Source organism: Hemitrygon akajei, chromosome 6, assembly GCF_048418815.1.
Source record: "Hemitrygon akajei chromosome 6, sHemAka1.3, whole genome shotgun sequence".
NCBI classification, from domain to species: domain Eukaryota; kingdom Metazoa; phylum Chordata; class Chondrichthyes; order Myliobatiformes; family Dasyatidae; genus Hemitrygon; species Hemitrygon akajei.
Window position 1 is genome coordinate 88,646,109 of NC_133129.1, and position 22,669 is coordinate 88,668,777.

General features: G+C 46.8%; 1 protein-coding gene across 2 annotated transcripts in view; it reads left to right on the forward strand.

Moving 5' to 3' along the window:
- The window catches only part of LOC140729235 (Y-box-binding protein 3-like), a 47,124-nt gene that overhangs the window by 11,399 nt on the left and 13,056 nt on the right, over positions 1–22,669 (forward strand). Inside the window, exons 2-5 of one of the 2 annotated variants that reach the window (XM_073048784.1) lie at positions 1,956–2,019; positions 11,474–11,507; positions 16,024–16,113; positions 17,016–17,139. In XM_073048784.1, the coding sequence (XP_072904885.1) occupies positions 1,956–2,019; positions 11,474–11,507; positions 16,024–16,113; positions 17,016–17,139 (312 nt within the window). Of the gene's footprint in view, positions 1–1,955; positions 2,020–11,473; positions 11,508–16,023; positions 16,114–17,015; positions 17,140–21,390; positions 21,856–22,669 lie in introns of those variants that run through there. The other variant, XM_073048783.1, reaches the window with a different exon arrangement.

Below are 22,669 nucleotides of genomic sequence, written 5' to 3' on the forward strand. Positions count from 1 at the left end.
CAGGCGGGTAAGAAGAAGCGAAAGGTCAGAGTGGGGATTAGAGGGAAAAGAGAGGGGAGTTTTTGCTCACTGGAAGGGGAAATCAATATTCATGCCTTCAGGTTGGAGGCTACCCAGATGGAATACAGGGTGTTGCTCCTCTACCCTGAGGGAGGCCTCGTCTTGGCACAAGAGGAGGCCATGGATTGACACATCAGAATAGGAATTAATGTTTGTCCACCAGTAAGTTCCACTTGGTGGGGGTGCTTGACGAAGCAGTCGCCCAATTTACAATGGGTCTCACCAACGTAGGGGAGGCTGCATCGGGAGCACCGGGCACGATAGACGACCCCAGAGGATTCGCAGGTGAAGTGTCACCTCAGCAGGAATGACTGTTTGGGTTGAATGGAGGTGAGGGAGGGTGCAGTAAGTAGAGTGCAATGAGACATTTGCTTCAAATCAAATCAGCAAAGAGTGTCTGGGGCAGGCTGCAAGTGTAGTTACACATTCAGCACCAACACAGCATCCCTCTAAACTCACTAACCCTAACCCCAGCTGTACGATGCTGAAATGTGGGAAGAAGCCCATGCGATCACAGGGAGCCCATGCAAACTACTTACAGGCAGCAGTGGGGATTGAACCATGATCTTGGAGTGATTGTGCTAACTGCTATGCTACCATGATGCCCTGTGCTAATTGTAATGAGCAAAGAGCATGTCCTGGGTGTGTTGGTAGTCGTTAATGCTGTAGGTTCTAGCAAATAAGTGAAGCAAGGTGTTTTATGTTTAAGAAAAACAGTAACAACGCATTTTTTAAATATAGTGTATAATGTAAGTTTCCACCAAGTACGTTACCCTACAATGCCACCTTTTGAGTGTGGTGTTGTACTAATTGATTTCTGAGGTGTTTGGTTAAACATTTCTCTTGTGATGGTGACCGGACTCCAGAATTATTTCCCTGGCTGACAAATGTTTCGCCGTGCATTTAAAGATGCTGTACAAAGATTACGTCTTTGCTTTCCTGTGTCTAATTTTTAAGACTTCTGCTCTTAGTCAATACATGGACAAAAGTACTTTGAGGTCTGTGATTGGAAAATGCTGAGCTGGTCAGGCAGACTGCGGAGAAGGGGAATGCCCAGCAGTAATGAAATGTACTTAATGGTTTCACAGGGCAGAGGGAGGGATATGGAGCGTGAGCTGGAATGGGAGCTGAATTCAGATAATTGGGCATGAACATGTTGAATGGTGTAGGAGACCTGAACGGCCAGATGGCCTGCTCCTATTTTCTGTTTCCATGTATTAATGTAGAAAACTGGCTTTCCTCGAGGAGAGAATGCACGTTGGTATTCCTTTGCATACTGTCTCAATTGGTGTCTCCACCACTGATCCCTCTAAGGTGTGCGTCCACACACGTCTTTTGCTACTGGCGCACGAAGGAATTTAAACTGCGCACGAAAGGTTGTCACTCTCTACCTCGTTGGCATGTTAAGTATATTTCAGGATCGTACACAATCGCATTTCCTTTTCCGGTTTCTGATGCGGGCGGTGTTGATAGCGTGGAGTTTGCGATGATTTGTCTGCAGATTTTTAGAACTGGTTTGTTTATACTGGCTTTTATTGAAATTATTGATTCACCATGTGGAATTCCAAAGCAGGAAAGTGTGTGAAGCACAAAAGAGACACTAGTTCATTAAAAGCAGAATGGCTTACTATCCTTAGAATAGCGTCAGGTTTACTTCAAAAATTCAGTGCGCATGTGTTGTCACCAGGCTAAACAAAAATTACACTGCACAAGATATCTGCGTACACAGGTCTTTACAAATTAGAGGGAACATTGGTCTCCACTGTAGCTTTGTTGACTCTAAAAGTGGGCTGAGGGGTGTTTATGGAGCCAGGGTGTGGAATAAACATGAAGCTCCTTGCATGGGTAATCAATGGGAAAAGTTGTAATGTTGTTTTCCTCTGTTCAAATTGCAGCCACTAGCGTTCTTGGCACTGTGAAGTGGTTCAATGTTCGAAATGGGTACGGATTCATCAACAGGTAACTAATTCAATCTGCTTTTACATGTAATACAAGTACGGTATATTTTGTGTGGTTGTATTTTTACCAGTGTTGTGTACAGGCCTGATGTCTTGTACGTGTGAGGACTGGGCCTCGAGCTGCAGTAGCAACTGTGGGGGGTTGGGGGTGGTGAGCAGGGGGCATCCAGGCTCCATTGTGGCCGACTGTGGATCGACGGCACGAGTTTGTGAGTTTTTTATTGCGTGATTCTGATACCATTTGTGCTTGCTGTCTTGTGCGTGTGCTTCGTGCTGTGACTGTTGGTAGTGTGTTTGCATGTTGTCTCTGGAGTAATGCTCCATTTGGCTGTGTTCTTGAGTATTCGTGTATGGGTCAATGACAAATCTGAATTTTTGGCAGTGATCCTGAGATGTGTTTCATAGGGTGTATTCACTAGAGTTTAGAAGGAGGAGGGGTGATCTCATTGAAACTCATTGAAAGGCCTAGATAGTGGATGTGGAGAGGATGTTTCCTATATTGGGGGAGTCCAGGGCCAGAGGACACAGCCTCAGAATAGAAGGATGTCTCTTTAGAACTTTGAGTAACTTCTTTAGCCAGAGAGTGGTGAATCTGTGCAATTCGTTGTCACAGATGGCTGTGGAGGGACAAGTCATTGGGTATACTTAAAGTGGAAGATGATATATTCTTGATTAGTCAGGGTGTCAAAGGTTGCAGGGAGAAGACAGGAGAATGGGGTTGAGAGGGAAAATAAATCAGCCGTGATGGAATGGCTTGATGGGCTGATTGGTTGAATGCTGCTCCTGTCTCTTATGGTTTTACATCCACTGTCCCTTGCCATCCACCATGGGCTCAAAAGACATAATTGGTATACAAAGTTGAGGGGTATAAATGCAAGCAGGCTTTTTCCACTGAGCTTGTGTGGGACTGCAGTCAGAGGTTATGGGTTGAGGTTGAAAGGTGAGAAGTTTAAGGGGAACATGAGGGGAAACTTCTTCACTCAGGGTGGTGAGAGTGTGGAACAAGCTGCCAGTTGCATGAGAGCTCGATTTGAACATTGAAGGGAAGTTTGGATAGGTACAGTACTGTGCAAAAATCTGGGGCATGTGTATAGCAAGACTTTTGCACAGTGCTGTATTTGTCAACGAGAAACAGAGCAAGTTTGTTAATCTGGCAGGAACAAAGGATGTTGGGAATGCTGAGGGTGGAACGCTGCAGGAGGGGTGTGGGTCAGGTGGAAGAGAGGGAGTTCCAGGGGCGGGGGGTGGTGTGGGTGCAGACACACCCAGCCCTGAGACACCAGGCAAGGTCATTTGATTCCAAACAAGTGGTTTATTGATCATTACAGATTGTCTCTCTGATGCCTCCCATTCCTTCCCCACTCCCTTCCACATTCCCAACCATGATTTCCCTCTCCCTGTCTCCTTTCCCAATCTCAGTCCACAATAGAGACCCATATCAGAATCGTGTTTATCATCACTCACATGTGCCATGAAACTTGTGTTTTTACAGCAGCACGATGCAGTACATGAAGTTACTACAGTACTGTGCAAAAAGTCTTGGGCGTTACATGATTGAGACTTATGCACAGTATGTCACCTATGCAACCCTGAGTTTATTTTCTTGTGGGCATTCACAGTAAATGTAAAAAGATACAACAGAACCATACCCAACTGAATGCTCCCGGTTCCTTAACTATGCATATATGCGCCCAAGACTTTTGCACGGTACTGTACAAGGATGGAGCAGTATGCCTTGGGAGGGCAGGTCAGTGGGACTAGGCAGATAAATAATTTGGTAGGGGCTGGATGGGCCGAAGGGTCTGATTCTGTGCTGTACTGTTCTTTGACTTGATCCATTGTGGGGTTACAGATGCTGGGGTATGAACAGGTCTGTATGTCAATGTGTTAAATAGTTTGTGTTAAATTCATCAATGTATTAAATATTAGCAGAAGTGCCTGTTATGCCGCTGGTGTTTAGGGCAGCAATGAAGGTTCTCCATCTCTGACGGTGTTCGGGGCTTCTTTCATCGTGTTAGTAGCTTCCTCTCAGATTTTACTACTCTCGGTCTGGGGACTCGGGAATATTGTCGCACTCAGATGTAGAAAGATTCTTTATTGTTGTTTCTGTAACCATTTTGTTTTACCAGTCAGTGTTGTTAGCCCTGAGATGAACACCCACCCCCCACCGCACCTAACCTGGAGGACTGGTGGACCACTCTTAGTCTGGCCTCTACCCTTCGACCTGTTTGGCATGAGTGACCCTACCAAGAGCTAAAGCGTAAAGCCCTGACTCCAGCAAACATCACTCTCCGGGTCATTGAGGCATGCAAGCCTCCAAACCCTACGACAAGGCTGTGGTCCTCTTGAAGGATTAAATATTATAATTGCAAAATAAATTCTAAAGTCTGTCCTACAACTGGCTTCCTCTCTACTCTCAGTAATTCTTGTCAGTGTGTGCTTTTTGCTGCATTGCAAAACTAGAGAGTGGAAATAGTTTATTCTGGGCTTGGTTTATTATTGTCTCACGTCCCGAGATACAGTGAAAGGTTTGTCTAACAAAGTGTTCGTACTGATCAGATCATTGCACAGTGTGTTCTGGTATTAATAATGCAGAGCAAAGCTCAGCAGCTACAGAGTGCAGTGCAGGTAAACAATAAGAGGGGAAGATCATAACGAGGTAGATTGTGAGGCCAGAATTCCAATTAATCACAGTAGGGTCCTAATTAGTTGTTTGGTCTTGTACAGGTGATTGCAAAGTGTATTGTGCTTGAATAGGGTGATACAATAACAGAGTTCAGTATAAAGTGTAACAAAACACAAAAGTGCAGTGTAGGCAAATGATAAAGTGTAAGATCATAATGAGGTAGATTGTGAGGTCGAGAGTCCATCTTATCATACAAGAGTTTTATAACAGTGAGATACACACTGTCCTTGAGCCTGGTGGTATGTGCTTTCAGGATTTTGTATCTTCTCTCTGATTTGGGGAGGGGTTGGTGGTTGGGGTCTTCAGTATCCAGCGTTAAAGACCTGCCTGTCATGCCCTATTCTCATTGCTACTATCAAGGAGGAGGTACAGAAGCCTAAAGGGACACCAATGATTCAGGAACAGCTTCCTGCTGTCTGCCATCTGATTTCTGAATGGGCATTGAACCCATGAACACTACCCCTCTACTTTTTTTTAAAGTTTCCTATCACTAATTTAATTATTTGATATACACACATTTTAATTCGCAGTTTTCTTTTCTCTCTATCATGATGTATTGCAATGCCCTGCTGCCAGTGATGTTAAGCCTGATTCTGACGGTGCTGCCTGCTTTACCGAGGCAGTGGGAAGTGTAGGCAGAGTCCAGGGAGGTCAGGCTGGTTTCGCTGATGTCCATCATTCTCATCCATTTCTCGTGGTCTCGGGCAGAGAAGCTGCCCCAATGCATCCTGATAGGATGCTCTCTATGGCGCATCGACAAGAATTGCCCAGAGTTGAAAGGGAATAGCAGTGTTTCATGGTGGAATGCTGCAGAGTGTTTTGGTCACTGTCCAATACATCGCGGGCACATCCCTCTGCTGTCCAAGCTTGCCCATTTTCCCATAGCCGCCACTGAGCAGAATGTATGGAAGCCGGAACGCCAATGGTCAGATGTTCCTTTCAATATCGGAAAACGTATACATAAACAACCTGAAATTCTTACTCTCCGCAGACATCCAGAAAACAGAAGAAAACCCCTAAAGAATGAAAGACGGGGAAGTATTAGAATCCCAAAGCACCTTTCACCCCCAATTGCCTCAGAAAAGGGCGTCAGCCCTCCCACCAGCTGCCATACAAGGAACAGCAAAGCCCCCAAAGAGTCATGATCTGAAGTCCATCGAAAACCACCGTTCACCCCTAACAGTTCGACCTCTCTCTCACGAATTAAGGAGAGAAGGGGTATCATTCCTGCCACAGTGAGTGGGAGACCAACAGCTCGTTGCGATGCTGGGACTTTTGACAGCAGCATACACTGCTGTGCGATGTTCCTACTTCCTGTGATGCTTCAGGCAGTGACACCGACTTGGAATTGTATCCCAAAGGTGCCTGTCTTCCAGTCCACTCCTGGAGATATCAAAAATGCTAGGAACCCACCACTGAAAAACCAAACACAAGGAAATCTGAAGATGCTGGAAATTCAAGCAACACACACAAAATGCTGGTGGAAAACCAGCATTTTGTGGACTGTGGAAAAACCATAGTCTTAGTGCAGCTGTAGATCACAAACTCTGTCAAGACGCCATCTACCTTGAAAAGGAAAGGGACGTTAGAGAGAAGAGTTTTAAACTGTTTCAATCGTTAGCCCCTCCCTCTCACCGGGTTCAAGGGCAGCGACGTCCCTTCAGCCACTTGGATTTTGAACTAACCTGCTGCAACCCTAATCACTACCTCAGTGCTGCAACACTGTGACCACTTTGCACTACAATGGACCTTGTCCTTGTTCTACTTGTGCCCCTCCTGGAGAAGTGCAGACGGAATCCATTGGGGGGGGGGAGGCTGGTTTGCGTGATGTGCTGAGCTGGGTCCCTGGCTCTCGCAGGCTGAGCAGGTGCTGCGCCAAGCTGTGATCCATTCATGTGGGATGCTTTCTGTGGTGGGTAGGCAAAGATGAGTAAGGGTTGACAAGGGCATTGCCAACATGCCAAATCTCTTTTGCCTCCTGATGAGGTAGAGGCACTGGTGAACTGCCTTGACTGTGGCGTCGGTGTGGTTCGACCAGGACAGGCTGTTGATGTTCATCTTTGCAACCTCGATGTCTTTGTGGACGGGAGCATGTACCGTCCCATTCTTCCTGAAGTCAACGGTCAGCTCTTTTGTTTTTGAGCAAAATTGACTGTTAAAACAGTGATTGTTCATTACCAGGGGATGACCTGTACTTGCCCCAAATGCCGTGTTTAATGTCTCGAGCCGGTAGATAAATCCCCAGGGCCTGATGAGTTGTTCCCTCAGACCCTGTGGGAGGTTTGTGCAGACATTGCAGGATCCCTAGTAGAGATATTTCAGACATCCTTGGCAATGGGCGAGGTACCGGAGGATGGGAACATAGCTAATGTTGTTCCACTGTTTAAGAAAGGCTCTGCGAATTAACCAGGAGATTGTAGGCTGGTGAGCCTGACATCTGTAATGGGAATGTTTTTGGAAGGTATTCTAAGGGACTGGATTTGAGTATTTGGATAGACAGACTGATTAGGGATGGTCAGCATTGCTTTATGCATCATAGGTCGTGTCGACCCAATCTTGAAGAGTTTTTCAAAGAAATTACCAGGAAAGTTGAGCGCAAGGCAATGGATATTGTCCACATGGACTTTAGCAAAGCATTTGACAAGGTCCCGAATGGGGGGTTGGTCAGAAAGGTTCAGTCACTTGGCATTCAGGATGAGGTTGTAATCTGGATTAGTCATTGGCTTTGTGGGAGAAGCCAGAGAGCGGTAGTAGTTGGTTGCCCCTCTGACTAGAGGAGTGCCACAAAGGCGTATTTAATATGTTTGCAGGGAAGGGGTTGAGGGCAATGGGACTGAAAGGGGTGGATTTATCTCTCTGCCTCAGCTCTAAGTGGAGTCCTTTTTTCATGTGCTGGCCTTGAAGGCTAATTGGACACTAAGTTCATGTCATCCGACTGCCTTTATTAAATGACTCCCATTTTCCCAATACGCTATCCCTAGAACTCCAAATTCATTCCTAATCCAATTTATTTTGGAATTTGAAAGATCCTGCTTGTACCACACAGATTCGTATTTTTTTTTAAAAGAACTCTTCCTTCTAGAACCAGGGTTATGCATTCTACAACCTTGAGATTCGTCTCCTTGCAGGCAGCCACAAAACACAGAAATCCAAAAGAGCCCATTTATTAAAAGAACTGTCAAACACCCAATGTGCAGAGGTTTTTTAAAAAAAAAACAACTTGTGCGAGTAATAAAAACAAGGAAGTGGAGTACTGAACTGAAGCTCCTGAAAGAGGGACCGCTCATAGACCCGAAGCCATAGTCTCAGTTCAGTGCAGAGCCAAGGAGCAGAAGCCAAATTGGCTCAGTCCATCCCTCACCTCTGGCCCCGACATCCCACCCTTTTCAATTTGGCCCGGCTCTTAAAACGTCATTCAAACATTGGGTTCTGTCGCTTCGATGCCCTCGGGGCCTGGACCCCGCTGCCTAGATTCAGCCTGTACCCAACCTTTCTGATCCGGCCCAACGCTTCAATCGATTGAACCTCTGGCATTTCCTGGCTCTCGGGTGAGCTTCAGCGGTGTCATCTCAAACCAGAATCTCTTGGGGGTCTGCACACACTCCCATTTAGCCTACTTTGCCTCTTTGTGTCCGTCCCATTGGGGGGGACACACTAGACAGAAGAAAACCTCGCCCATGGTGAGGCCAAAGAGCATCGCTTGAGGTGATGAGTGAGATGAGGAGGGGCAATGCAGTATGGAACGTATTGCCTCGGGGTGGCGGAGGCAGACGCACGACACGTGTATCGGGGTGAGAATTTGAATTGCCAAGGCACGGAAGGCAATAGACCCAGTGTTAGTCAATTAGGTTGGTATAGGTGAAAACTTAGTTGCCATAGACACGATGTGCTGCATCGGGGATGACATTTTGCCACATCCAGGCTGGAGTTAGTGCTTCCCCCGGTGTTCGATCAGCAGAAGTCAAGCTCTACTGTGGTCAACTGCAGATTTCCGCACCATTCATGGACTTTTTGTGTTGCTGTATCTTGCAGATAACTTGTATGCTTGCTATCTTGTATGGGCGATGTGTGCCTCGTGCTGTGTAAATGTTGGTACTGTGTTTTGCTCCTTGGCCCCAGAATAACGCTGTCTCATTCAGCAGTATGGTTGACTGACAATTAAACTTGGATTGAACGGGTTGCTTGTTTTTGTGCAAGGTGACCCTGACAACTGAACTGTTGTAGAGATGTTTTTGCTTTTTATTCTAACCAGCATTGTGAACGGTGACCCTTGGGAAGCATCTGTCTCCAGTTTTACACTCACACAGAATTCTGGGGGAGCTCAGCAGGCCAGGCAGCATCTATGGGAAAGAGTAAACATTTCAGACCTTCATCAGGACTGAAAGGGAAGGGGAGAAGTAAGAAAATGGGAGAGGAGAGGAAGGAGGACAAGGTGGTAGGTGATGGGTGAAACTGGGAGAGGGGGAGGGGTGAAGTAAAGAGCTGGGAAGTCGATTGGTGAAAGAGACAAAGGGCTGGAAAAAGGGGAATCTGATAGAAGTTTGAAGACCATGGAAGAAAGGGAATGGGGAGGAGCACCAGAAGGAGATGATGGGCAGGTAAGGAGATAAAGTGGAATTTATCTGGGATTTTGTGTGGTGTTCCTCTGGATTTGCAATATATGCAGATTTTCTCATTTTTGTGATAACCAAGTTTGCCTTGTTCTTCCCCCCACCCCAACCCCCTTAAGCCAATCTTTTTTTAATTCTATGCAAACACAGAACCAATAATAACATCAGCCTCAATCAGCGAGGTGGCTGGTTGGGAGATTGTTAATTCCCTCGTTAAAGAACCAGTGTTGACTGGGTGCCCTGGTTGGGATTGGTCAAGAATAGTGTTCCTGCTTCAAAGTTCTGGAGACCCGGATTCATTCTGACCTCTGGCACTCTGTGTGGAGTTTTCATGCTCTCCCTGTGTGGGTTTCTCCTGGGTATTCGGGCTTCAGTCCTTCTTCTCCTCCCCCCCCCTCCAAACATCTCAATGACACGTGGGGTTGGTGGTTAATCGGCTGCTGGAAATTGCCCCAGTGCAATCTGAGGGGAGTTGAGGGAATAAGAGAATCCAATGAATGTAGAATTGGTTTTGATCCCATCACCCAGGGCATGCCCTTGTCTGCAGTATTTGAGGATCTCAGGCCAGTGTCATTGTCTTTCAGGAGGGTGAAATTGACGGAGTATTCAAAGACATTTTCACCCTCTCATTGCTACAGTTGGAAGTTCCCACCTGCTTCACAAGACCGACAATTATACCAGTGCCCACAAAGAGCAGGGTGATCTGCCTTAACATCTGTTCCCCAGTGGCACTCACATATATGGTGGAGAAATGCTTTGAGAGGTTGGTCATGGTGGCTGGAATCAACTCCTGCCTCAGCAAGGACCTGGACCCACTGCAATTTGCCTATCGCCACAATAGGTTAACGGTGAATGAGATCCTGTTGGCTTTTTCCTGCAACATTGAATCACCCGGACAGTACAAATACCTATGTCAGGATGCTGTTTATTGACTATAGTTCAGTGTTTAACACAGTCATCCCTTCAGTTCTCATCAAAAAGCTTCAGACCCTGGGCCTCTGTACCTCCATCTGCAACTGGATCCTCGACTTCCTAACCGGAAGATCACAATGTGCTGATTGGAAATAACACCTCTACCTCATGACAATCAACACTAGTGCACCACAGGGATGTGTGATTAGCCCACTGCTCTACTCTCTCTACACCAATGACTGTGTGGCTAGGCACAGCTCAGAAGGCATCTATAAATTTGCTGATGGTACAACCATTTTTGGCCAAATCTCAGATGCTGACAAAAGGTGTACTGGAGCAAGATGTACTAGCTTGCTTAAGGGTAGTAGCAACCTTGTACTCAACGTCAGTAAGACCAAAGAGCTGATTGTGGACTTCAGAAAGGGTAAGAGGAGGGAACACAAACCATTCCTCACAGGGGGATCAGAAGTGGAGAGGGTGAGCAATTTTAACTTTCTGTGTGTCATATCTCTGAGGATCTAACCTGATCGCAACATTTATGCAGCTAAAAAAGGCAAGATAGCGGCTATATTTAATTAGGAGTTTGAAGAGATTTGGTTTATCACCTAAACGCTCAAACTTCTACAGATGTACAATGGAGAGCATTTTGACTGGCTGCATCGCTGTCTGGTATGGTGATGGGGGGTCGGGGGAGGGCTACTGCACAGTACTGAAGTAAGTTGCCAAAAATTGTAAACATGCTGGTGATATTAAACCTCATGGTGGAGATATGGCAGGCTAAAGAGTTGTACATTATAAAATGGGCTATATGAGGTAGCGTAGCCTTTTGGCCAAACTTACCTGTGCTAGTCAAGGTGCCTACCTAAGCTTGTCCATTTCACCTAATTATCCCCCTAAACAATCAGTTTCCAACCCTTTTTTTTATGGCATGGGCCAATACCATTAATCAAGTGGTCTGTGGACACCCAGGTTGGGAACTCGTGCTCGGAATCTTTCCTGTCCACATATTGTCCAAATGTCTCTTAAATGTTAATATCCCCAAGCGTTGTAGCCAATATCGGTCTTTCAACCAATGCTGAGAGCAGCCATCTTGTTTCAATATGCACAGCAAGATCCCACAGTTTCTGAAGTTACAGAAATTATTGTAAATGTTCAGTTGAAGTTTTTGTGCTTGAAATCTTCAGCGAATAGTTTTTGCCATGGTGTTTGTGTCTCAATTAATCCTTTTTTTCCCTTCTCCCCCTCAGGAATGACACGAAAGAAGATGTTTTTGTTCACCAGGTATGTCTTTCTACTGATGATGCTTGTTCTCTTGAGACCATGGTAGCGAGTGGCTTCTGTGTTCAAAGATTTTTGGAGAGGTGGGGGATGGTGGAAGGGGAAAGAGTGCAGAGTTGACCTTCATCTACTTCCAACCCAAAGTTAACACCAAACGCCGCAGGAATTTCAGGCTGTTGACTGATTTACAGATGAGTTTCATTCAGATTAGGTTTCACAAGGAAGCAATGTGACACTTCGTAGCGACCAGTAGTGCTTGTGCCACAGGTGGACTTCTGCAGGAGAGTCTCGTCAACAGTACTTGACAATCATACAGTATGCAAGCTGAAATCCTTGCTCTTCTGTGTTTCATGTAAGTATGTGGAAAACACCCAAAAAATAATGACAAAAACATTGGAACCCCAAAGACCCCCTCCCAATTCCTATCACCAGGCCCCACAATGAGAGAGGTGGGTGGAGAAATGGTAGGTAGAGTTTAATCTGGCCAATTGTGAGGCGTTGTGGTTTGAGAAGCCAAATCTGAGGGGAAAATGTTGTGGTGAACTTCTAGTTAAGTTGGTGCTATCAACCATGTATACCAGCTTCCTGGTAGTCAAAAAGCTAAGAAATCTGACTAAAAGCACCTTTTCTGAGGTAAATTTTGTTAAATTATCTCTGCAAACAATGAAGGGTGAGCTCGGGGGATGAATCGATGCAAATCATGTTCTGATGCATGTAGAACTGGCCTGGGAGTGAGGTTGGATTGCTCTGTAAGGAGAAGAGATTCAATTTCGATGATTGCACAACTGGCTGGGGTGTGAGATTTGGATATCTCTGGGTGCTGGGCTGGGTGGTGAAATCTGGGCCCGGAGCGAGTTGCTGGGCAACATGGTTTAGGCATGGAGCCTTTTGCAGCAGTGGGGCCTGGGGCCTAGTGTGAGGTACAATGCAGCGTTTAGCCAATTTAAACACCAGCTCAGATCAGAGGTGAGAGCTGATTTCACTCGCTCTCAGAAATCTTCACTCCTTTCCAGCACGTGGAGCTTTTCACTGTTCTATGTTTGAGTCAATTTAAATGCCAGCCCAGATAGACTGGAAAGATAAGCTGTCAGTTGGGAGGAGCGCTGATTTGACCCGTTCTCTGCAATGGTCATCTCCATGGCACTGAGGCTATGAAGACTGCCTCTGGCTGCTGTGCTCCGTGCCCTCTATTATGAACTGATAAGCAAGGCTTTGGGCCTACCTTAGGCTGCTCCAGAGTTCGGATCTGAGGACTCAATTTTGGTTCAGAATGCTGTTGTTAGCTTCAATTATTTGCATGATTTGTGTGTTTTGTTTTGTTTTGCTTCCTCTAGTGCATCGAGTGTTGGTCTTTTAAAATTGGATTCTTTCGGGTTTCTTGCTTCATGACTACCTATGAGCAAGCAAATCTCAAAGTTGTATAATACCTTTAGATAATTAATGTACTTGAATCAAGTAGGATCTTTAACAGCATTGATGAACAGATCTTGAGGTTCAAGTCCATAGCCCCTTAAAAATGGCCATGCAAAAAGGCTGGAAAAGGTGCTTACTGTCATTAGTCAGGGCCTTCAGCATAAAATTCAGGAAGTCATGATGCAGTTAGTATATAAAACTTCATACAATTCTGGTTGCCCCATTCTAGGAAGGGTTTAGATTTAGATTTGGGTTCCTTTTATATCAGAATGTATACAACCTGAAGCTTGTGTTCTTCACAGATGTCAACAAAACAAGAGACCCTATAGAATGGATGATAAAGAAACAAAGCTGCGAATTCCCCCTCCTCCCACCCCTCCCAGCAGCAGCAAATGCATCAACAACCCCCCCCCCCACTTGTGCCAGCAAACGCACTGAACCCACCCACCCCCATAATGCAAACAGTGGCAAAAGCCCCCTAGAGACCTTGACTTGGAGTCCAGCAAAAACTTATCTCCCCCCCCTTAGGAGAGAGAGGTTGCTCCTGGGAACAATGAGAATGGAGAGCAGGAGGGTGGTTTAGAGAGGGTGTGGAGGTTGTTGACCATGACACTCTTTGGATTAGACAGTAAGGAGCTGGACAAATCTGGGTTGTTACTGCTGGAATGTCGGACTCGGGAGACCTTGACAGGATCTTTTGAGGGATACATGAGGTAGTTGGTCAGAATATTTGTTCCAGTGTCAAATTTGAGAGATCATACATTTAACGTAGGAGGGGAGGGAGGTTCAAAAGATTTATGGGGCAGATTCGGTGTAGATGTGGAGTGGTCTGCCAGAGGTAATGATGTAAGCAGATGTATGAGAGGCTTTTTAGACACATGAATGTACTTGGATGGAGGGATTATGGGTCATAAATAAACAGTGATTTAATTTGCGGTCAAGTTTGGTGCAGACCTGTAGGCTGGTTGGCCTGTATGGTTCTGTTTCTTGGGGAGAGGTCTTTTCCATTGACTAAAGCTTGACTGAATCAGCCACTCACAGGAGAGCTTGGGAGAGGGGAGAGTACCGTGTGGTGCGTAACATCCCAAAGCCTCTCCACCACGGTATTGTAGAATTCCCTCTCCCAGCCTCTCAGCGCATCTGCAGCCTCACTCAAAGCTTGATAACCTCTAACGCATTTCCTTTAAAGCAGGGGTTCCCAGCCTATTTCATGTCATGGACCTCTACCATGAACCAGGAGGTCCATGGATCCCTGGTTGGGAACCCCTGCTCAAAGGTAACTTTTCAGAGTTCAAAGGTAACATCTTGTCAAAGTCCACATGCCATCGTATTCTACCCTAAGGTTCATTTCATGTGGGCATTCATAGTAAATACAAGGAAGCTGTGCACAAACAATGTGCAAACGTAAAATAATAATCGAATGTTAAATATTGGTAACATGAGTAGTCATTGAAAGTGGGTCTGCAGGTATGGAAATCAGTTCAGTGTTGAGGTGAGTGAAGTTATCAACACTGGTTCAGGAACCTGACCGGTTGAGTGGTAATGATCGTTGATGTAGGTCCTGCTCCTGGTGGAGGGGATGGGGTGGGTGGGTCCCACGCCTGGAGTGCTGCGAGTCCTGAGGCTCCTGTACGCCCTTCCTAGTGGCAGCAGCGCGGAGAGAGCATGGCCTGTCGAATCCTCCCTTTCTTCACTACCGGTGAACAGCAGCTGCAATGTGAACCATTTCATAAGCAGCTCGGGGTATTCCAACAGTCCCTCCTGAACCTGCCACCCCAGCCACCGAGCAGGGCAAGGGCAGCGGGCGCAGGGAGCGCCACCACCGGCAGGTTCCCCTTCAAGTGGCATAGCATTCTAAATTTTACCATTTTGACTCATCACAGGACTATGTCTCAAATTCCCTTTCCTTACAGGACTGAGGGAGCACCCTCACCAGTAGAGGAGGGCCTGTAGATCATTAGCCTCACTGATAACGCTGTGCTCCGTTTTCAAAAAGTTCTAGGCTATGCGTGGAACAGTGTAGAGGTAGCTTTAATATGGATCTGGCCAGTGCCCTTGGAACGCTTCATCCTGTTGTAGTTTATATTCCTGTAAGTGGCTGCAAGGAAATGAATCTCGGCGTAGTAAATGGTGACGAGTACTTTGAGAATAAATCTAATTTTGACTTTTAACTGGATGTTCTGTTCGTTGCTAGCAATTTTGTTGAAAACACTTTCAGTGTGTTAATGGGGAAAAATAAAATTGTTTCAGGGCAGGGGTTCCCAACCTCTGTTAATCCTCTACCGTTATCTGAGGGTCTGTGGACCCCGGGTTGGGAACCCCCAGCTTGAAGCCCAGATCGAGGATCTCCTGTCACTCTCCACTAGATACCCCCACCCCCCACTCCCAACCTCAGGACTGAGGGGCTGTTCTCTTGGGTTTTGTCCTCCTTGCTTATTGACTTCACTCCACTCACAGTGTCAGTCAGTACACAACACCATTTAACCATAGTGGTATGGTTTTTGTTTTGGGGGGCTGGTGTTGGGTGGGGTTGTCCCAAGTTGCAGCTCGAGTCCTCCTGGGTGGAGTTTGTTGCATTGAATTCCTTCCCCGCCCTACCTCTGCCCAGCTAACGTGAGCCCAGAGTGCTGATGTGGAGGGGAGGGGATGATGGGCGAGGTGTGTGTGAGAGAAAGTAGGACGTGAACGTGTTCACCCATGTGCTTGATTAGTCTCGTGTTGAGCTGAAGAAACTTCAAACACTAGCTCCAACAGCAGAAGTTCCGTTGCTGTTGACCTTGGATTGAAAACCAGTCCTGCAAACCATAGAGAACTTGTCACCCAAGATCTCCCTCCACTATCTTCTGGTCCTGCTCTCTGTATCTCCTTCCTTAAACCTCTCCTCCTCGATGCAGGGTGTCAGATTCAAATTACTGCGGGGTGCTTGAGCCTCGAAGGTGCTATAGATGTTGGTTTCTGGACACAAGGCGTGGTGTGAGGGAGGGCTGGGGACAGGTGGTGGTGCAAGTGAGGTCATGCGAGCTGAGGTGGGGTGCGGACACTGGACGATGCTAACCTATCACCTTTACTTTGGATCTTCTTCTGTCCCCTTCCTCGCCCCCAAAAGACCGCCATCAAGAAGAACAACCCTCGCAAGTACCTGCGGAGCGTTGGCGACGGAGAAACAGTCGAGTTCGATGTGGTGGAGGGGGAGAAGGTACAACTCTCCCTGGAATTCTTTCTGGGAGATGGAGGTGGGGATGGGTGAGGAGAGGAGCGTGCCTGAGGGCTGGAATTCTTTCTGGGAGATGGGGTTGGGGTGAGAAGTGGAGGGTGCCTGAGGTCTGGAATTCTTTCTGGGAAATGGGGACGGGTGAGGAGAGGAACATGCCTGAGGGCTGGAATTCTTTCTGGGGAATGGGGATGGGTGGTTTGGTGGGTGAGAAGAGGAGTGTGCCTTGGGGCTGGTGCTGAAGGAGACAAAGCTGTCAGTATCTAATTTCTCACTGGATTCTCACCTTGGTGAGGCCTCGTGTCTTAATATAACCTGGTGAAGGGTCTAGACCGAAAACATCCTCTGTTTATTCCACTTTAGATGCTGTCTGACTTGCTGAGTTCCTGTAGCACTTTGTGAGAAATTGGAGAACCTGAAAAGGCAGGAGATTGGGGCTGGGAGGGAAAATGGATCAGCCATGATGAAATGGCAGAGCAGACTTGATGGGCCGAATGGCCTACATCTTGTGGATCTGCCCCATGTGTTAAGCAGAAGGGATTAATTGGATCAGCTTGTATAATGGCTGAAGAGCTTGTTCCTTTGCTGTATTTTTTTTCTTAAACCCATTCACCTCTGCCCCTGACATTTCCTCTCATCCCTTCAACCTGTGCAGCCTGGCAACACTAGAAAATGGCTCACGTTTATTATCACTGATGTGTGATATGTTGTTAAACTGGGGGTGTGGGATTGCTGGACAGCATGGCTCCAAGTGCTGGAAGGGCCATTTCTACACTGAATCTCAATAATTAAGTTGCTCTTCCATTCTGGGATTGTGGGAAGGGACGTGAGGCCTTTAAGGTGTCCACTCCTTCACCCTTCTCCAATATCTTCTGTGCCGTATGCAGGGAGCAGAGGCGGCCAACGTCAGTGGTCCTGGGGGCGTCCCGGTGAAGGGGAGTAGGTATGCTCCGAACCGTCGCCGATTCCGGAGAGGGTTCGTCAGACACCGGGGTCCGGTGAACCAGGCAAGTGGAAGAGTTCGGCGAGCTTTCCCCAGCCTTCCGGCAAGCCTGGTGAGGTGACGGGGCATCGAACGCTGCGGTGCTTGTGTTTTCTGTTGCTCATGAGATTGTGGTCATTTTCCTGCATCAGGTCCAGGGAGAGAGCTGAATGGATGATGGAGGAAGTAGACTTGTGGTTGAAGATGTTCTCTTGGATTGGAGGCCTTGTGTGCCACAAGGGTTGGTGCTGGTCTGTCTGAGTTACCCAAGCTACTTGAGTGTGCGTATGCATGTACCAGGCATGGTTCGTAGGTTTGTGGACTGGAGGTTTTATAAAATAAAAAAAATTTGCAACCTTGACATTTGTCTCCTTACAGGCAGCCACAGAACAAAGAAACCCAATAGAACCCATTAAAACAAGAGACGTAAAACATGCAGAGAAAAAAAAAATTACAAATCGTGCAAACAATAAAAGTACGCAGATAGCATTCAGAAGTGAGTGAGTTCATAGCCGATTCAGGAGCCAGTTCATTACTGGTTGCAGCCTGTCCTCCTCCAGCCCTGACGCCCTGCCCTTTTCAATATGGCCTGGTGCTTAAATTGGCCAAATAATGGATTGGGTCTTTACTCTCAGACCTGGGCCCTGCTACTGTGATGCGCTCTTTGGCCCTGGACCCACCAGGTCGATTTGGCCTAACTGGATCTTTCCAATTTGGCCCGTGCTTAAATCAGTCAAATCTCAGCTTGTTCCTCGCCTTCAGGTCTGGTTCTTCCACCTCATCTCAGTTCTGCTGCTTCGATTTGCCTCCAAGCACAGTCCGGCAGCCAGTTGGCTTGTTCCCTGCTCTCGGGGCCCATGCCCGCTTCCCCAATTGGGCCACAACCATCCCGCACCCTCTAGACTTCAGATCCCACAGCAAAAATGACCGGCTGTACAGGCAATGCAAATGTTCAGCTCCGAAAGGGAAGTCGCAGGTTATTGATTGCAATGATCACTTTCAAGAGAAGGTGTGAGTAATGAAGTTAATAGCTGTGTTTGCTTCCGGAAAGTCGTCGCTGTATTTCACAGCACCATCTCAAGCAGGAATTTGGATAAAGATGAAGTCTATCTGCTTTTTCTGTTTTTGGGAGGTCAAACCAGGGTGAACTTTTGCATTGAAAGTTGGCCCTGGGATGTTGTGGAACGGAGGAGCACAATTGCATGCGTCACTAAAATTGGGGTCGCACGTAGACGGATAGTGTCCACGGGTCAACAGTAGACTGGCGTTCATCAGTCAGGGCAGTGCAGAGGTTTGGACATTGTTACGGTTGTACAAAACATCAAGACCATCCATGAAGTATTGAGAAGGATCTTGGGCACCCTGTTAGAGGAAAGACAACAGTAAGCTGAAAGCAATGAGAATTTGAGGACACTGCAAGGATTTCGGAGGGCCTATGCTATAGGGAGAGGATAGGCAGGATAGAACTTTATTCCTCGGCGTGTAGGAATTTGACGGCTGACCTTAAAGAGGTGTAAAATCATGAGAGGCATAGATAAGGATGTTGTAATGTGAACAAAGTCACTGGAGAGACACTGAAGTTAGTGGATATAGAAGTGTTTTACTCAACAGAAATGAGCAGTGACCATACTGAGACACTCTTGAAGGATGGGGCCTCCCAACCTAATATTACATGACATTTTTATATGCTAAAGATCAAAGGTAAAAACAGGACAATTTTATGCATCTACAATGCTTCCTTTGAATTACATATAGTTTTCACACACTTCCTTTGCACCCACACTCCAGGCACCCAAAATGAATGTTAATCAGCATTATTTGGTATGCAATCAACTCCAGGAGAACTATTGTTCAGGGCTGCAATTTAAATTCAATCTACAATCCATCTTCATATCTGAAGATTGGTTGCTATGAAATTAATATTAGCTTTATACCCCAACTCCAGAATATACCCTGACAAGGTTAACAGTTTTTCTCCAGGGAAGGGAGACTACAAACTAAGGGGCATAAGTTTCTGGTGAGTGATAGGAGATGTAAAGGGGGACATGAGGGACCACTTTGCATAGAGGATGATGAGTACATAGAATGAATTGTCAAATTGTATTTGAGAGAAGTACCATAAAAATTCAAAATCAGGTTTAATACCACTGGCATACGCCGTGAAATTTGTTTTTGCGGCAGCAGTTCAATGCAATACATAATGGAAGAAAAAACTATTACAATAAGTGTGTGTGTGTGTGTGTGTATATTAAATAGCGCAAAAAAGTAGTGAGTTAGTGTTCACGGGTTCAGTGTCAATTCAGAAATCAGATGGCAGAGGGGAAGAAGCTGTTCCTGAATCGCTGAATGTGTGTCTTCAGGCTTCTGTACCTCCTCCCTGATGGTAGCAGTGAGAACAAGGCATGACCTGGGTGATGGGGGTACTTAACGATGGATGCCGCCTTTTTGAGGCATTGTTCCTTGAAGATGTCCTGGATACTATGTAGGCTGGTGCCCATGATGGAGCTGACTAATTTTATAATTAGTCAGTTATTAGTCAGGAGTAGCTCCCCTCCCCACCATAACAGACAGTGATGTAACAAGTTAGAATGCTCTCCACAGTACATCTGCAGGAATTTGCAATTAAAATGTATTTGGATAAGGATGGTCTAGAGCAGGGTTTCACAGCCTTTTTTTTAAAATGCCATGGACAAATACAATTAAGCAAGAGGTCCGTGGACCAGGTTGGGAACCCCTGGCCAGAAGGGAAATTGGCTCAGACATCAGCAAGTGGAACCATCTTGGTGGTTATTATGGTTGGGTTGGACTGAAACTGGTAACGGGTATTGTCACATTGGCACAGTGGGAAAACTATTTTGTGTGACCAGAAGTACAGGCAGTTAATAAGAAGGGAAATTGAAAGGTTGAGTTTATCTTGAACATACAAGAGGTCCATTCAATACTCTTGTGCAGAATCGAGGGTAGTTGTGTTTGCATGTTTGTTTTTGTATCTTCTGCCCGAAGGGAGAATATATGGGATGGGGAGGTGTCCGTGATTATGTTGACGGCTTTTAAGGGAGTGAGAAATGTAGACGGTACCTGGAGAGGTGGCCGGCTTTTGTGATGGGCTGGGCTATGTGTCCACAACTCCAGGTTCCTGTGGCCATACAGGTCATCTACACAGATCTTGTCATCGAGGCAGTGCAAGGGAAAGGTAATAACCAGGTCAGACGTAGTGTTCCAGTTGGAGCAAGATGATAAATTGCAAGGTTATGAGGAGATAAGTTGAGAGTCTTTATTATACTAGAGAATTGAGTCAAAGTGTGGCTTTTAAAATCTGCACTTGAGTCAGATGATATGTGCATTCAGGCTTTTCTAATTTCTGCCTGAGGGAGAGGGTGAGTTTAGAGAGAAAGATTTCCCCGTTGTATTACTCTAACTCTAGTCTTAACAGCCAAAACTCTCTCAAACAATAAACAGCTGAGTTTCCTATTGGATAGAGTTTTACAAAGGTTCGCCATCTACTATCTGAGGTAAAAGAGGTTAAACTATTACCCCTGCCCTCAATGTGATGGGACAGTGTAGAGAGGGCTTTACATTGTGTCTGACCCTGGGAGTGTGTGATAGGACGGTGTAGAGGGAGTTTCACTCTGTGTCTGACCCTGGGAGTGTGTGATGGGACAGTGTAGAGGGAATTCACTCTGTGTCTGACCCTGGGAGTGTGTGATGGGATGGTGTAGAGGGAGCTTCTCTCTGTGTCTGACCCTGGGAGTGTGTGATGGGACAGTGTAGAGGGAGCTTCACTCTGTGTCTGACCCTGGGAGTGTGTGATGGGACAGTGTAGAGGGAGTTTCACTCTGTGTCTGACCCTGGGAGTGTGTGATGGGACAGTGTAGAGGGAGCTTCTCTCTGTGTCTGACCCTGGGAGTGTGTGATGGGACAGTGTAGAGGGAGCTTCACTCTGTGTCTGACCCTGGGAGTGTGTGATGGGACAGTGTAGAGGGAGTTTCACTCTGTGTCTGACCCTGGGAGTGTGTGATGGGACAGTGTAGAGGGAGCTTCACTCTGTGTCTGACCCTGGGAGTGTGTGATGGGACAGTGTAGAGGGAATTCACTCTGTGTCTGACCCTGGGAGTGTGTGATGGGATGGTGTAGAGGGAGCTTCTCTCTGTGTCTGACCCTGGGAGTGTGTGATGGGACAGTGTAGAGGGAGCTTCACTCTGTGTCTGACCCTGGGAGTGTGTGATGGGACAGTGTAGAGGGAGCTTCACTCTGTGTCTGACCCTGGGAGTGTGTGATGGGACAGTGTGGAGGGAGCTTCACTCTGTGTCTGACCCTGGGAGTGTGTGATGGGACAGTGTGGAGGGAGCTTCACTCTGTGTCTGACCCCGGGAGTGTGTGATGGGACAGTGTGGAGGGAGCTTCACTCTATATGTAACCTGTGCTGTCCAGGGAGAGTTTGGTACCAAACCCACTTCATTCCAAGCGACCAATCCCCTGATGTGAGATGGACCCACCAGTCCACTTTCAGACCAATTCCTCCGGCGCAGTTCACCATCTCCTCTCCACAGGGCAACCAGCCGGCAGCGGGAGAGGCCGGAGAAGGCTCCAGTGACTGGCAGGAGGACTCAACAGAGCCAGCTGCTGCCCAGCAGAGGCCCTCCAACCAACGGCGCCGTCTCCCTGCTCCCTACTTCTTCCGAAACAGGTTCCGCCGCCAGCGTAGACCCCAGACTCCGGAGGATGGGGTGGCAGCAGCGGCCCCCGTGAGTGGCGAGTTGATGAGTCTCACTGGCAAACACCCTGCTCGATGTTGTGGTTCCCCTTAACTGTTGCACCTTTTAACCTCCTCACAGTGTTACTCTGAAAGGGGCTCCGATGGTGTCGTAATGCACCTTCTTGGTTACTGATTACACCCGCCTGAAGTGTTTCCTTATTAATTTTGTGAATCTTTGGTTTAGTCTCTGCATGATTCCTTGTTAGAGAGAAGGTCCTTTGCTACCTTGGTCACCAACTTTTGGACTAAGGTTATCATAGACTTTAAAGGTCAGCATGGATAGCGTCACAGAAGTACAGCTCAGGCTGTTCGGCCCACCTAGTCTGTGCTGAATCATTTAAACTGCCTACACCCCTCTGAGAGCAAAACAAGTTTGAGTGAAATGGTCTCTCTAATACTCAGATGCCTCCCATGTTTTTATTTTGGATTTCAGTTTTATTTTGAACTTTTGGTTATTGAGATGAAGTTCAAAATAGATCCTTGTGGCCTTTCGAGCTGCAATCCCCAATTTACAATGACCAAGTAACCTACCAACAGTAGGTCTTTAGAGCACCTGGAGGAAACCCACGCGGTCACGAGGGGAACGTACAAACTTCTAAAGGCAGCGACGGGAATTGAACCTGGGTCGCCTGTACTGTAAATCATTATGCTACTGTGCTGCCCCATATGTATATTGAACAAAATCCAACGTGGGGACTGCGTTGGCCAAATGAGGAGAAACCTATCCACAAAGTTCCATGAACATCAACTGGTTGTAAAGTGGCATGGCCAATTCTCACTAGATTCTCACTAAGTTCAATTGG